Source organism: Cibotium barometz, chromosome 26, assembly GCF_041138505.1.
Source record: "Cibotium barometz isolate CiBa-2024 chromosome 26, ASM4113850v1, whole genome shotgun sequence".
NCBI lineage: Eukaryota > Viridiplantae > Streptophyta > Polypodiopsida > Cyatheales > Cibotiaceae > Cibotium > Cibotium barometz.
Genome location: NC_141071.1, coordinates 13,985,887 through 14,002,216, shown reverse-complemented (window position 1 = coordinate 14,002,216; position 16,330 = coordinate 13,985,887). Strand labels below are relative to the sequence as shown.

The window sequence follows — 16,330 nt, the reverse complement described above, 5'->3', positions numbered from 1 at the left end:
AAAACCTCACAACCCTCCAAAGGCATTATGAAGAAATTATCCTCTTTGTCCGTGTAAGTCTGCACACTGAGACGTAGTTTCCCAATGATCGGTGTAACCTCAACCGAATGTCTAGAACAAGCCAAAGTAGCCTCATGTAACACACCCATCTCCTCTGGTTTGATGCCCAACTTTGCTGCAAGCTCGGGGGTGATAAAGTTTGCACGAGCCCCAGGATCGAAAAAGATAAAAACTTCCTGATCTCGAAGTCTTCCCCATGCTCTGCATAACTCTGAAGATGTATCCCCTTGCTTCAATCCTATCAAGTCAGGTACTAGTCCAGTAGACGGTTTTTGTTTCTTTGCTTTAGGCTCTTCCTGTGAATCATCTGCGTTTTTAGGTGCTCTCTTCGGACACCTATAGTACCGATGCCCCGCTTCTCCACAAGAGAAACATTTGTTGCCAGCTATAAGCTCTTTCTTTTCTTCATCTGTCATTTGAGGTAAGGGCTGAAATTTTCTCTTCTTGGATTGCCCCTTCTCTCGTGGTTCAGTGTTTTTGGTCTCCTTTGACTCCTTTGATGCTTTCTTGGAGAAGAGACGTTGATCCTTAAATCCTGACATCTGACCAGTAAGCATGGCATATCCAGTCTGAGCATTTTCTATCATCTGAGTCATATTAATGACCTTTGTTTTGATGCAATAATCTCGAAGCTCCTTGGGTAACCCACAGCAATATGTCTCTACCTGCTCAACTAGTGCCACGGGCCTAAAGGATGTGACCGGTAGCAGAGCATCCCAAAATTTCTTGTTATATTCTTCTAGATTGCTACAATCTCTGGAATCTAATTGATCCCAAGCTGTCATAACATCCACCTCAAAAGTCGGTGTCAACCATAAGGAAGAGAAGATTTGCTTGAACTCCACCCAAGTGCTAGGTGCTATTCCCTGATGAAGAAGTGTCAACCACCATTGAAGAGCATTACCCTTTAGGAAAGAAGCTGCCTTTCGTACCTTAGATGCCAGTGTGAAGTTACCGCCAGAAAATGCCGCATCAAATTGTTGAATGAAGGTGAGAGCCTTCAAACGATCCTTTGTACCACTAAAAGTATCAAACTTTACTGCAGCACCACCCTCTTTATAATCTTTTGGCTTCTCGCCCTGAACAAGATTATCACAGGGATGTGGTTTGAGAAAAGAATTGCTCACATCATTAGATTCCATGCCCATCATACCACCTCCCATACCAGGCATACCAAAAACACTTCCACCACCACCACCACCACCACCAAAAGTTCCATAGATACCTCTTGGCATACCTCCATGCATACCTAGTTGCATACCATAGCTCCCAGTCATGCCCATGTTGGGTACACCCATCATGGAATGAAAGACAGAGCCTCCGCCAAAGTAACGAGGATGAGAAGTATTGAAAGGGTTTCCATGGATAGGTGGGGGAAAAGAAGAAGAAGAATCGCGGTATGGCTGAAAATTTGGGTGGATGGGAGCTGAATGTTGAGGCTTAGCTTTCTTCTCAGACCCTTGCTTCCGTGGTTTAGAATCAGCTTTGAAGTTTTGTGGAAAACGTGAGTCCTTCGCGAGTTCCATAATCCCTCCATCAAGCTTTGCATCTTTGCTTCATAGGTGGCATCATCATCTTCAAGTTCTGGCATATCGAAAGGTATTTCTTGCTCGCTTTCCTCGTCTTCATCGAAGTAGTCGTCCTCTTCCGAAGATAAATCCTTCATCTCCGCACTAGTTCCATCCATAGAATTAAATGTGTCGACCACAGGCTCGCCCTCTTGAAAAAGTTGACGATGAATCCCGGCAATGGAACCTTGAAACTGGCCTTCAGCAACTTAACGGGCGGTGAACACACTTAAATCACACTTTAATCGCTTTACGAACTGGAATAATAAATTTGGAGGAAGAAGAAAATAAATAAGTGGAGCTAGAGTGCTCCTGCACAAAAGACCAATCGGCCCCAAAGCATGGCGTCCCCGCAGGTATTTATTTATAACTCAAGGTCGGCGTAGCCCTTGTACAATTCCCGAGAAGATGCCTCCTTGATCCACGGGGAGGAGATCTCCTTCTAGCTTTCACCCAAGATGTGTTGTGGGATACAAGAGCCTTGGCCCCTTATTTATACAAATTTGGGGGAAAGAGCTATGCTTTTTCCCTTAGAAAAATCTATTACAAAGGCTTTTCTCAAAAAAGACTATTGAATAGCTTTTTTTCTCTCTCTCTCTCTCTCTTTTTATATAAAAAAATTACACAAGTAGCGCTAGCGTTTTTTTTCTTCGAAAACCCACGTTGCTTTTCTTTTTTTTAATTATTATATATGGGCTGCCCGGCGTTTTCTTCCCTTTGCTTTTTCCTCGCGCACTTTGCTGCCCGGCACCCATGCTTCGCTGCTGCCCGCCTTGCGCTTGCTGCACGGCTTTGCTTTGCTTTGCTTCTCTCTCTTTCATGCGCTTGGCTGCACTGCAGGGCTTGTAGCGCCTGCTACGTGGCATCCGGCTGCCTGCCCACGTGGCAGCACCTGCACACGTGCAGTCCAGCTTGCCACGTCAGCCCCTGCTGCAGCCAGCCGTCTACAAGGTACGCCTGCAGCTAGTCAACTCAACTGCAGTGCGCCATGTCACCTGCCACATCAGCTGTTGACTGGGCTGACCGCTGACCCACAGGATCCCTCAGCTGCTGCTCCTGCATCAAGGTAAGAGAAAGACCATGCACATGTACATACAAATGGGCATGCACAAACATGTACTCACACACACACTAAACATGTATTTGTATCCTCACACGTGTACAAACTTACATATGCATATACAGATCAAAACATGATTAGTGAATGTTAAACATGCTTAAAGCATGATTACAATGCTTAAGAACAAGAGGTAAAATACTCAGTCCTGTAACAAATGCTACTTACTAGGTCCTTGATTGTACATGCAGGCTCACATAGTATGTGGGCCGTGTTTTTTGGGACACTTAGCTCTTTACTCTCAAGTTTTATTTACATTTAGGCTAGGCATGGATCACATATACTACATTTTTGTCTTGAGAGCCTTTGGGTTTTTAGTAGATGTTGAGAAATCTTTCTTTTCTCTCTCTCAAGACGGCTTGTAGAAGATGCGGACAGTCTTTGTTGTCGCTTTTTAGATTAGGACTCACAACCCTAACTAGTAGCCTAAACCTAACTCCAACTCTCTATGCTACCTTGCGTGTGGCCTTAGTTGTCTTGGCTCATGCATGTAAAGACTGATGCATGTGACACCCTTCTAAGATATTTCTTTAAATAACTCTTCATAAAATCTCCTAAGTACTAGTGAAAAAGCTGAGATTGGTCTTGCCCCCTCCAAGGGATAATCTCATCAGAAGGTATCTAACAAAAGCCTGTTTCCCTTCCTTCAAACATTTAGATTATGACGCAACTTTGCTTTGATGTTGAGTTTAACTTCAACCGGGAAAGTTGGAACTTTACCCTTTTCTTTGGGAGTGCATCTATTTCCTATGCACGAGTTAATTTGTAGTATTTTTTCCATAACGTATCTTGTTTTATTTCAGTCAGATGGTGCTCATTGGATTTGTTTATTGGAATTGCTCAATTTCAATATGTTTGTCTTTTAACCCTACGCTTACATGCTGCTTTGTCCATTTTGCCTATGTTCATGATGAGTGTTGCCTTACTTCATGTTGTTGGATTTGGTCATTGAGAGCGTTAACTTGATTATGTCTAACCTGTCTATTTTATTGATGTATGTTGTTATGTGGATGGTGGGCATACATTTTGTTCAGTGAAATGTGAAGCTTGAGTAATTGATTCTTAAATCACTCCTTGTTACCTTAGAAGTGGCATTGAGGCAGGGCACATTTCAAAACACATGCTAAGAAAAATCTTGAATGAAGCATGATCACATGAGCCTCACGAGGAAAAGGCTAGAGTTTTTGTATGCCAAGCCAAGAAATCATCCCTTTTAAGCATCAGTTTGACTGACATATGTGCAGCTTTTTCTAGTGGAACGGTTAATTCTGGGCAATGGTTAGCAGGTGGACGTGGGGGGAAGAATCTCACAAAAGAAGCTCTTGATGCTGACCTTGATGAGGTATGTGAACCAATGTTGAATTTTAATTCAGCCTTAAACAAATGCTTGATGGTATCTTTATTGTTTTTTGGCAATTCTAAATTAACGTCACACAGAATGACACAAATTTTGTTTTCTTAGCTGCATTGTAGAAGATACTTCGTGATAGTTATATACTTTTGGCAGAACAGCACACAAATTTTCTCTCTTTTTGGGGTATGTGCTAGTGTGTGGGCCCATTTTGCATGCACTCACGTGTGTGGGGGGGTGTCACATTTCAATAAGCCAATGTCTGGTTTTCAAAGTACGTTTCTTACAAGATATTTTTCTATACTACTGAAATGCAGTAGCTACAGCCTACGTATATTCTGATTTCTTTTTGAACTTAGCAGCTAGATGTATTCTAGTGTATTTTGAAGCGAGCAGCAGAGCTGTATGAGCCCCATGTTTTTGCTAAGGTGCTGAGTGAATGTGCAGTACGATGAGTTTTTGATGCATAGTAGAGTGATCAGCAGGAAACATAGCTTCTCTGTGACTATGTTGATAACAATATGGCTAAAAATGCCAGATAAATGTTATAAAATGTGGGAAAAATACTGGATGATATTTTGAGTGTTCTCTAATGATCTAGATGGTCTATATGCGTATTGGATGAATGATATGCAAAATGCATACATGATCTGATGCAAACCCTAAGGCTTCTATGACTTCTATATGCGAATGATTCTCTCCAAGTAGGTTAAGAAACTTTGACTGACTGACTAACTCTCTAAGGTTGAGGAATGACCTATGTAGCTCGTGCGTGACATATCGTGGATTGAGGATTACAATGGGGTCACGGCGTACGACAAGTATCAAATCCTAAAGGGTTCTATTGCTCTATAGTGTTGCACTGATGATGAGCCATCTTGTCACCATGAACTACAGTGTAGAGTGCATGTGACATATTCTCGTGCTTAGCTTGGCAGCAGGTTCATGGCTTCCAAGGTACTCTTGAAAGAACGCTTCGTCTAGCCAAACTGCTTTGTGGGTACCTCGATCTCGGAACTTCGTATAGAACTGACAGAGTCTTCGACTGGAACCATGCTTTCAACGATGAAGAAGGATTTGCTCAAGCTGAATGACTTCTGATTCGTCTACCACGTTTGGCTGCTGTTCATCTGAAACATCAAACACTTTAGGTCCAACATATGGTTTTAGTCAAGAAACATGGATAACATCATGCATCGTCGAACTTCAACTTCATGGAGACATTACTTATCTTTTTAACTATAGGAAAGGGTCCAAAACTACAAAAAGAAAGCTTGGGACAACGTTTGTCCATTTGTTTCGATCTCTGTTTCATGATGCGTGAATAAACCCAATCCTGTTCCTTAAAGTGGACGTCTCATCTAGACTTGTTTGCTTGTTTGCTATAAGCTTCCTGGGCTTTGGTTAAGCGGTCTTTAAGTGACTTAATGATTTTGGAAAATGCTTCCGTTGTTTTGTTAGCCTCAAGAGATGGAGACACCATTCTCGTCAAAAGAGGAGAAACGGCGACCAAAGGTTGCCTCATACGGAGTCCGTCTGACACTGGATGAATGAGTATCGTTCAAGATGGCTTGGACCAATGGAAGATAATGTTCCCATTTAGACTTCTGGTCATGACAATATGACTTGAGAACATCAAAGGCCAACTGGTTTTAGATTTCTGTCTGGCCGTCTGTCTGTGGATGGAAGAAATAGCGACCAAAGGTTACCTCATACGGAGTCCATTTGACACTAGATGAATAAGTATCGTTTAAGATGGCTTGGACCAATGGAAGATAATGTTCCCATTTGGACTTTTGGTCATGACAATATGACTTGAGAATATCAAAGGCCAACTGGTTTTAGATTTCTGTCTGGCCGTTTGTCTCTGTGGATGAAATGCACTAGAAGACAATTGTAACTTGGTTCCAAAGTTCTTGAATAATGCCCTCCAAAAATGCGAGGTGAACTTGGAATTCGTATCTGATGTAATGGTGCTAGGCAAACCACAAATGGAGTACCAATGCTTGAGAAAAAGGCGGGCTATGTCCTCAGCTGTGGCCGTATACTTGCATGGGATGAGCATGCAGAACCTATTGAAGTGATCCACAATGGTAAAACACTGAGTGTTACGAGATCCAGTGGATGCTAGTAGAGGCCCTACAAAGTCTATAGAAATGTCGATGAAAGGTCCGTCGGGGATGGGCAAAGATTGAAGTAACTCAACCTTTTTCGTATGTGGAACCTTAACTTTTTGACAAATCTTACAGGCTTGAACATGTGAATAAATATCACGCCTTATTTTTGGCCAATAAAAGGACTGTTCGAATTTCTCGAGGTTACTGTTGATACCTCTATGTCCTCCAACTAAGGAGTCATGGGCATCATATAGAGAAGAGCTGCTCGCTTTTCCCGAATGACACAGAGGCGATTCTTGTAGAACAGCCAATCGTTCTGCATATTGGGTCCCAAATTACCCATTGAAGGGCCCCCTCCTATTGCTAGGAGTATTTGCTTTATTATCTTTGAAGAGAATGACTAAGGGGCTGACTTTGAATTGTAGATAAGCCAAACGCAAGACCTTTTAAAGACCAATAGTGGGGCTAAACTGTACACTGCTGTAGAAGCACCAATGATGACCGATCTCAAGCCTATGCACTCTTCCAATGGAATGTAGGAAGGCTGCAAATCTAAGGTTGAGAGATGGGGCTGATTGGGACTGTTGAAGGCTGTGAATGTATGCTGAAAATGAATGTATGAATGCGTTTTACCTTCACCGGAAGGGCTGTAGCAAAACGATGCTATGAGTGAATGCTGAAAGCGCAAGGTATTGTAGTGCTTGAGCTGCGTTGTGATGAAGATGGGCTGAATACTCCATCGTAGGTGCTCGTTGTGGGCTGAAGGATGAAACGCTCGAGTCCAATGATTATGATATGAATGAGTGAATGCAATGATTGCTATTTATATGCACATGTTGCTGGTCGGCTGGCTGAAAGCTGGCCGACTACATCATGTGTAAATAGATAATGTTGATAACAATATGGTTAAGAATGCCAAATAAATGTTATAAATTGTGGGAAAATTATTGGATGATATTTTGAGTGTTTTGCAATGATCTAGATGGTCTATATGCATATTGGATGAATGATATGCAAAATGCAGACATGATCTGATGCAAACCCTAAGGCTTCTATGACTTCTAGATGCATGAACGATTCTCTCCACATGGGTTAAGGGACTTTGACTGACTGACTGACTAACTCTCTAAGGGTGAGGAATGACCTACGTAGCTGTGCTTGACATATCTTGGATTGAGGATTACAATGGGATCACGACCATAGTTGTTATGAGGCGTGCCTCTAACGGTTAGAGGTGTTCGAGGCGTACGAGGCGTTCGAGGCATACGACGGTTGATCGAGGCGTCAACAAAAAAATAATAATTTATTTATTATTTATTATTTTTTTGCTGGTTTGAGTCTTTAGACGGGGGCTTTAAGGGCCCAAGGCAGCCCCTCTCACACACACTCTCTCTCTCCCTCCCTCCCTTAAGCCTTTCTCAAGACCCAAAGTTCAAAGTTCAAACTTCAAACACACTAGGATGATGATGTTTTTTATACCCACTTTTGGAGCTCTCTCTATACTACCGGTTCATTTCAGTTCATTTCATTTTACTTTGTACCCTTGAATCTCGATGATGTATCTAGATGATGATGATGGACTATTTTGGTCTCATAGGTCATTTTGGCCTTTTGCAGACGTTTAATACAGCTTTCTTTCTTTCACACACACTCTCTCTCTCTCCCTCTCATACACAACCCCCTCTCTCCCTTACTCAAGGCTCATACATACACACTCTAGTCTCTCTCTCTCTCTCTTTCTCAACTTTCACTATATATATTATATCTATCTATCACTATATATATATATATAGATATATATATATATATATATATATATGTACATATATATACATATACATATATATGTATATATGTATATATGTATATACATATATATGTATATATATATGTATACACATATATATGTACATGCAGCAAGTACGCTGCAGAGGGATGGACGGCGGTACGGACGGCGGCACAACAGGGCATACGCTACACAGAAATGCGTGCCGACTGAGGAGTACCCCGAGGGTTTATATAGCTGAGGGGTGAGGGTACGGGCGCTGCGCAAAGCAAGGACGAAAGGACGGTGTACCTTCAAAGGCTACGGATCAGTGGCCTGCATGGGTCTAGGGGAAAGGTACGGTGTCGGTTGTCTGGAAAAGGAGTGGTACGCATGTACCTTATTTGGTCTGGGTGTCCACCTAAGGGTACGCGTGAACCATACAGTGGGCGGTCGTCCTTTGGTTCTTGGGCGGCCATTGTACGGGCGCCCTAGTAAGTATGTACGGACCAAATTTTTGGGACGGGGTACCCAAATTTGGGGCGCCTGCCTCGATTTGCGTGCCGGACCGTCCGGGGGGCGAAATTTTTTTTTTTGTCCGGGAGGTTCTCCTGGTCGCAGGGGTTCAGACCGTTCGTCAATCGGACGTGCGGTCGTGCATTTATTAAGGTTTAAAGGTCGCCGTTTTTTAACTAAAATGATTGAAATTAGCGTATAGGCTTGATCCGGTGTCCGTTTTGGATGCTGTAAAATCCTATATTAGGGTAAAATCGCGCGCAGATTCCAAATTTGGGCTCAGAATTTGAAGATTCTAAGTAGAAATGACTCAAATAATAAAATCATTGATATTTATACCATAAAAACTCATAATTACATGGATATTTCTTTATTAGTGAAGATGGGTACGTTACATCCTTCCCCCCTTAAAGAAATCGAGATGTCCTCATCTCGTCATGAATTGGGGATAATCCTTTAAGAGTGTAGCTTCATCTTCCCAAGTTGCATCCTCTTCAGGGTAATCTTTCCACTGGACTAGATGTTCTACAAGAGTTCTATTTCGGAGTTGCCTTTCCCTAGAATCTATGATGCTACTGGGCTGTAATTCAAGGGCTCCTTGAGTAGGGATTACAACTTGTTCATCATCAAGAATATGATCGAGACTGGGGACATATGGTTTTAACAAACTTACATGAAATACATTATGGACTTTGATATGGGCTGGGAGTTGGAGTTTATAGGCACTTTTACCTAGACACTTGATAACTGTATAAGGACCACAATACCTAGGGCTGAGCTTCTTATATTTCCCAAGTGACAGAGAACTTCGTTTGGGTCTCACTCGTAGAAGAACTTTGTCTCCTTCCTTGAAGATCCTTTCAGACCTCTTGTTGTCAGCATAATGCTTTTGTCGATCTTGGGCAGCTTTAATATCCTTTTGGATAGCCTTGGTTTGTTCCTCCATTTCTTCGAGCATTTTCCTGGATGCCTCAACTCTTATGGTTGGATCAGAGAAATTTAGAGGAGACAGGCATTCTTGCCCATAGAGTGCCTTGAATGGTGACATTCCTATGCTTTGATGATAAGATGTATTGTAGGCAAATTCTACTAGAGGAAGGTATTGAATCCACCTTCTCGGTTCCCGTCCACAATATGCTCTGAGAATGTCTTCAATTACTTGATTGACTCTCTCAGTCTGGCCATCGGTCTCTGGATGATAAGCTGTGCTAAAGCAAAGTTGAGTTCCCAGAGCTTGAAATAAAGATTGCCAGAATTTTGAGGTGAAGTCAGAATCCCGATCACTTACTATCCTTTTTGGGAGACCATGAAGTTTGAGGACTTCCTTGATGAATATTCGAGCAACATCAGAAGCTTTGAAGGTCTTCTTTGCTGGTATAAGGTGAGCTACTTTGGTAAGTAAGTCCACTACTACTAGAATGGAGTCATATCCTCCTTGAACAGTGGGGAGACTTGTGACAAAATCCATACTAATGCACTCCCACTTCATTTGGGGAATATCTAAGGGTTGAAGTTTTCCAGGCATCTTGACCCTTTCAGCTTTGATCCTTTGGCATGAGAGACATTGCTTCAAGTACCGAAGCACATCATTTTTCAAGCCTGCCCAATGAAAGCTCCTTCTTATAGCATTTAATGTTTTTGCATAACCTGGGTGTCCTGCAGCAGGGCTATCATGAGCTTCATGGAGGATTAGTTTCTTTAAAGCAGGATCCTGAGGGATACGTAGCCTGTGATTGAAGTAGAGGCTTCCTTCATAAGTGGAGTATCCCTTGATTAGATTCTTCTCTTTCATGTCCCCCTTCTTCTACTAATTTTTTCATCCTCTGATAATCTGGATCATGAGATGAGACTTCTTCCACCTTGACCAATATGGGATTATTTGGCATTGAAACTGAATTCAAGAAAGATTTGCGGCTAAGTGCATCTGCTACCACATTATCTTTCCCAGGGCGGAATTTGATGTCGAAATCATATTCTTGTAGAATTTCAATCCATCTCCTTTGCCGCATGTTGAGGTTAGGCTAGGTGAAGATCCACTTTAGACTTTTGTGGTCAGTTACAAGCTGGAATTTGCCTCCCAAGAGATAATGTCTCCATAATTTGAGGCAATGAACAACTGCTAAGAGCTCCAAATCATGGGTGGCATAGTTTGTTTCATATTGCTTCAGCTTGCGGGAAGTATAAGCGACTGGTCTTCCTTCTTGGCCTAAGACACCACCAAGTGCTAGACCACTAGCATCGGTAACCACTTCAAATTCCTTGGAGAAATCAGGAAGCTTTAAGACTGGGGCAGAAGTAATAATGGCTTTCAGCTGATCAAACCTGTTTTGATGGATTGGCAACCACACTATTTTGCAATCCTTCTTAAGAAGGTCCGTCAAAGGTGCAGCTACCAAGGCATAATCCTTGATAAAAATCCTATACCAACCCGTGATTCCCAAAAATCCACGAACTTCACGAACTGATTTAGGGGGTGGCCATTCTAGAATATCCTTGACCTTGGCAGGGTCTACTGAGATGCCATCTTTGGAGACGATGAATCCAAGATACTCAATTTGATGAGTAAAGAAGGTACATTTGCTCTTCTTGGCATAGAGTTTGTGTCTGCGCAGCAATTGCAGAACTCTACGTACATGCTCCTCATGCTCTTCCATTGATTTGGAGTAGATTAAGATGTCATCAAAGAAAACAAGCACAAATTCATCCAGGTAAGGACGGAATATATCTTGCATTAGGCGGTTGAAGATTGCAGGAGCATTGGTTAACCCGAATGACATTACAGTAAACTCATAGTGGCCATAACGGGTATTGAAGGCTGTTTTGGGTATATCTGCTTCCTTGACTTTGATCTGATAGTAACCCGACCTCAAATCTATTTTTGAGAAGACTTTGGTCCCATGAAGCCTGTCAAGAAGTTCATCGATACGAGGGATAGGATACTTATTCTTGACAGTGACTTGATTGAGTCCTCGATAATCTATGCAGAGGCGGAGAGTCCCGTCCTTCTTCTTTTGGAAAAGAACAGGTGCTCCCCAAGGAGAGCTACTGGGGCGTACAAATCCTTGTTCAATGAGTTGGGAAAGTTGCTCCTTAAGTTTAATGGCTTCAGGAAGGGACATTTTATAGGGAGTTTTTGAGACGGGTTGAGCTCCAGGGATCACCTCGATTTCATGGTCGACTTCTCGAGGAGGCGGTAACCCTGTAAGCTCGTCAGGGAAGATGTCAGAGAATTCTTGGAGCCAAGAGGGTTCTGTCTCCATACTAGGTTCAATGACTTTGTTGAGTTTGACTAAGAAAACTTGCTGACCCTTACGTGTTCCCTTGAGAAGATGTTTTGCCTTGACTACCCTAGACTTAGGTTTTCCTGTGATCCCCTGAACAGATATTACTTGGCCCTGCTTATTTTCAAAAGCGATACTCCCCTGGTTACAATGAATGCTAGCTTTGTTTGCAATTAACCAATCCATCCCAAGGATTCCATCATAAATTCCTAATGGCAAGACTCTAAAGTGGCCATGAGTTTGCTCATTACCCAGCTCAAAATCAAGGTTTCCTATAGAGTGGCGAGATACTACTTCTTTCCCACTGGCTAACTCTACAATCATTTTTCTAGCTGATTTTTGACTCAAGTTTAATTTTTGTAAGCACCTAGGAGAAAGGAATGAATGGGTACTGCCACAATCAATCAAAAGCTGAAATGGCTTACCGTGATGAGTGGCGGGGGTTTGGATTACACCAAATTGTTTATTCGGACCTTGGTGTTCTACTGCCGCATGGACGGTGGCGCGCTCTTCTTCAGCCGTTTCCAAGGTCGGTTCTTCACTTATAACACAGGCAGTTCTAGCAACTGCTCCTCCGCGGCCTCTGCCACGGCCACTGCCTCTTGCACCTTGGTGGGTAGGGGTTCCACGGCCTTGATCTCCTCTGTTACCTTGGGGAAATGATGTTGCCATCTTAGGACAGTTGGCTCTAAAGTGTCCCGGCTCATTGCACTCAAAACACAAAGGGCCTTCTCTGGAAGAAGTAGCATACGAGCGGGGGGCAAAAGAGTTGCCTTGTCGCCCTCTGTTGTAGTAGGGGAAATTCTGTTGAGGTTTCTTGTAGGGTTGATCTCTAAGGTTTGCCTCAGGGTAAGATCTCTTTTGATTCTTCGGTTTGTTAGCCTTCATTTCTTTCACAAGGGGCTTTGCTCGTATGAGAGCATCCTGTAATGTGCTTGGCCTCATTGCTTCAAGGCGGAAATCTAGGGGTTCATTTAGCCCTTGGCAAAAACGAGCCACTTGCTGGGAAGTAGTCATAGCTGGGGCATACTTCCGAAGGGTAATAAATTTGGAATAGTAGTCCTCAAGAGTTAAGCTGCACTGTCTAAGAGTAAAAAACTCATTCATCTTTATGGATTCATGGGATGGAGGAAGATATCTTTCCTTCACTGCCTGCTTGATGTCTTCCCACGTTTGAGAATGCTGGGTGACTTCCTTGTCACGGCACCACTGTTTCCACCAGAGTTTAGCATCTCCAATGAGGCGAAACCGTGCGAGCATAGACTGATTTGCTACTCCAGTACCGGCAGCAGAGAAGTAATCGTCCATCGCCTCGATCCAGACTTGAGCATCCTTCTCAACCTTTGAACCTTCTCCTTTAAAGGAGGGAGGTTGCATTTGCTTGAGCAGGAGCTTCTTCTCCTGGGTATCGGTGTAAAGCGCATTGGGAAGTGGAGGGTGGTCGTCCTGGCCATCATTGTAAAAACAATTTTTAAGATTACAAGATTCATTTTTGCACAACGCTTAATCTTTTGGAGAGTAAAACATTGAAATTATTTTATTTCCAAATATTTACAAGGACAAGTTTTATTACAAAGATCTGAGACTAATATAATTAGTCTTATTTGACATCAAGGGGAATTCCTAGGCTTGACTATGACATAAGGGTAGAGCGGTCCACATAGGTGAAATATGGGGGTTTCGCTGTAGTTTCTAAGACTCTAAAAACTGATGTAAAGGGTGGTAAACTCTGGATTGGGGTAGATCCCAACACCGCTACTCTATCAGCAGGTAAGACCTGCATCACTTTGTCATACACCCAACGATCCTGAGGTATGCGAACCCCATCTATAGTCACCGAGGTGTCGGCCCTGGGGGTACCGACGAACCAAAATAAGCGGATCATCTTCAGCTTCTCAATCCAACGAATCCGCTTAAGGTCGGTGGTGAGGTTCCCAATCTGATCTGCTCGGATAATGAAGTATCTCGGCCCACGACTCCAGAAATCTCTACCCCATCCTCTCTAAATACGAGAGAAATGAGGGAGGGATATCTTCTCTAATATCTGCACCATGGTGTCGCGGAACTCGAAATTCGAGGAGTGACTAGCAGTCTTGAAGATGCATTGGAAAACTAGAAATTTGGAGTAGGCATCTTCCTCTTCCTACAATCATTCAAACATCAATTTAACTTATTTGTTTTAGTAGGATGTCTTTACTAATTAGCATTATGTTAGGTAAAACATTTATTACAAAACAGTCCTTAAACTGCAATTCCTAGGAGCTAAACTTGCTCCGATACCAATTGTAAGGTTCCTCCCTTTAAAAATGGGAGAAACACTTAAGATAGTCCGCTAAGTCTTATCTTGGGAAAAATTTCCTATTCATCGACACCTTGACCCTGTAGAGATTCAAGGATACGATTCATAGGTATGACCTAGCTCTATCTCGCAGGGGGAGCGTGATTTTCTAAACATCAAATCACCCATAGGGCAATTGATCAAAAATTGGGCAACTACTAGACTTGATATCTAGAGACAACGCTTTTTTCCTCATCTTATGCAAGGCACAGCCGCTGGCCTAGTTTTCTAGAATAGAGTTGCCCAAGAACCTAACTATCTAACGTAGGGCTTTCACTTAATCTGTTGGAAAGCTACCCGACTAATCGGGTCCACCCGTCCGTAGGATGGTGCCGTCAGGGCATTCCATCCTCCCACTTTCCACCCTACTCACGCATCAATTTGTTTTCTAATTAATACTACCACACTGTTTGACATAAATAAACATATTCCTTAATTAGGGCCCTTCTTCACAAGGTTCGTTAAAACAGCCTTCTTACACAATACAATCATACCAAAGACAAGATGTAATTATATAAAAAGTTTATACATGAACCAATTCCATACAAGCCCTCTCTTATTCTTATTCTGCTGATGATCTAGAATTCGGCCTTCCAGCCTCTACATGTTGGGCAAAACCCTACGGGACCATGCACCTCATCGTCGGCCGCTGGCGTAGAGAGAGGGATACAGGGCACTAGGGCAGGGAGGATTTAAGAGGACCTCCTGCACGTTGGATCACTTATTCACGCTCGGGCTATCATTGAGAAGGCCAAAGCAGATGGCTGCCGACTATATTGTATATTGTTGCTTTGTTGACTTCCGCAAAGCTTTTGATACAGTGCCTCAGACCCGTCTCCTAGAACGCTTGCAACTCCTCAGGGTCTCGTCTGACATGATCTGGGCTATCATTGCCTTATATGAGTCCGGGTGAGATGCCTGGGCACCATTGGAGTGAATCAAGGATGCCCACTATCTCCAATCCTCTACATAGATGACAGAGCCAGAGGCGGAGGAGCTTTTCTAGGAGGTATTCTTGTTTCCATCCTTTTATATGCTGATATTGTACTCATTACGAATTCTGAGGAGGGGCTACAGAAGCACATGGATACTTTACATAATTTTTGCAGAGAGGGGGCTCTCAGTCAACCTTGGGAAAACCAAGGTTATTGTATTCCACACCTCGTACCCAGTTGCAAGCCATACAAAGATCACTTACATGGGTAGCAGGGTTAAGGTGGTGCACTCATATGTTTATCTTGGAGCTACCTTTACTAGTCCACACGCTTCTTTATGAGACAAGTAGTAGAGGATAGATTCACTAGAGGATATGCAGCTCTAGCCTTATTGGAGAGGTAGTGTTTCGAGGTGCATTTTCAGGAACCAAGGACGAAGGATAGGCTTTTTGACACACTAGTCACCCTGACACTTATGTATGCGAGCCCCCTCTCTGCAAAAATTATGTAAAGTATCCATGTGCTTCTGTAGCCCCTCAGAAGAATTCGTAATGAGTACAATATCAGCATATAAAAGGATGGAAACAAGAATACCTCCTAGAAAAGCTCCTCCGCCTCTGGCTCTGTTAATTAAGTATGAGATCTCATCTATGTAGAGGATTGGAGATAGTGGGCATCCTTGTTTCACTCCAATGGTGCCCAGGCATCTCACCCGGACTCATATAAGGCAATGATAGCCCAGATCATGTCAGACGAGACCCTGAGACGTTGCAAGCGCTGTAGGAGACGGGCCTGAGGCACTGTATCAAAAGCTTTGCGGAAGTCAACAAAGCAACAATATAGTCGGCGGCCATCTGCTTTGGCCTGCTCAATGATAGCCCGAAGCGTGAATAAGTGATCCAACGTGCAGGAGGTCCTCTTAAATCCTCCCTGCCCTAGTGCCCTGTATCCCTCTCTCTACCAATGTGTTGAGCTCAGACTCAAGTATAGATCCATAGATCTTGGCCAAGATATGGCCAATCATGATGGTTCTATAGTTATTAGGATCCATGGGGTCTCCCGCCTTATGGATAGGCCCAATAATGTGTGATGACCAGGTGGGGGGAAAGCCCTCTGAGAGAGCCCTATTAAACATATGGGCTAGGAGGGGCGCTAGGGTGTCGCTTGCATGAAAGGGTGCTCAGCCTTAACCCCAGGCTGGCCACCTCTATTTTTCTGGTTTTTTCCAGGTTGGGTCCTTGATGACCGGTCGGCCACCCCTATATAGATGGGCTGGACTCTC

General features: G+C 43.2%; 1 protein-coding gene across 5 annotated transcripts in view; it reads left to right on the top strand.

Moving 5' to 3' along the window:
* Positions 1-16,330, top strand: part of LOC147623696 (uncharacterized) — an 83,843-nt gene that overhangs the window by 31,402 nt on the left and 36,111 nt on the right. For 3 of the 5 annotated variants that reach the window (XM_086820297.1, XM_086820293.1, XM_086820294.1), the window contains one exon: positions 3,990-4,087. In XM_086820297.1, coding sequence (XP_086676423.1) covers positions 3,990-4,087 — 98 coding nt within the window. The remainder of the gene's footprint in view (positions 1-3,989; positions 4,088-16,330) is intronic. The other 2 variants (XM_086820295.1, XM_086820296.1) reach the window with 2 other exon arrangements.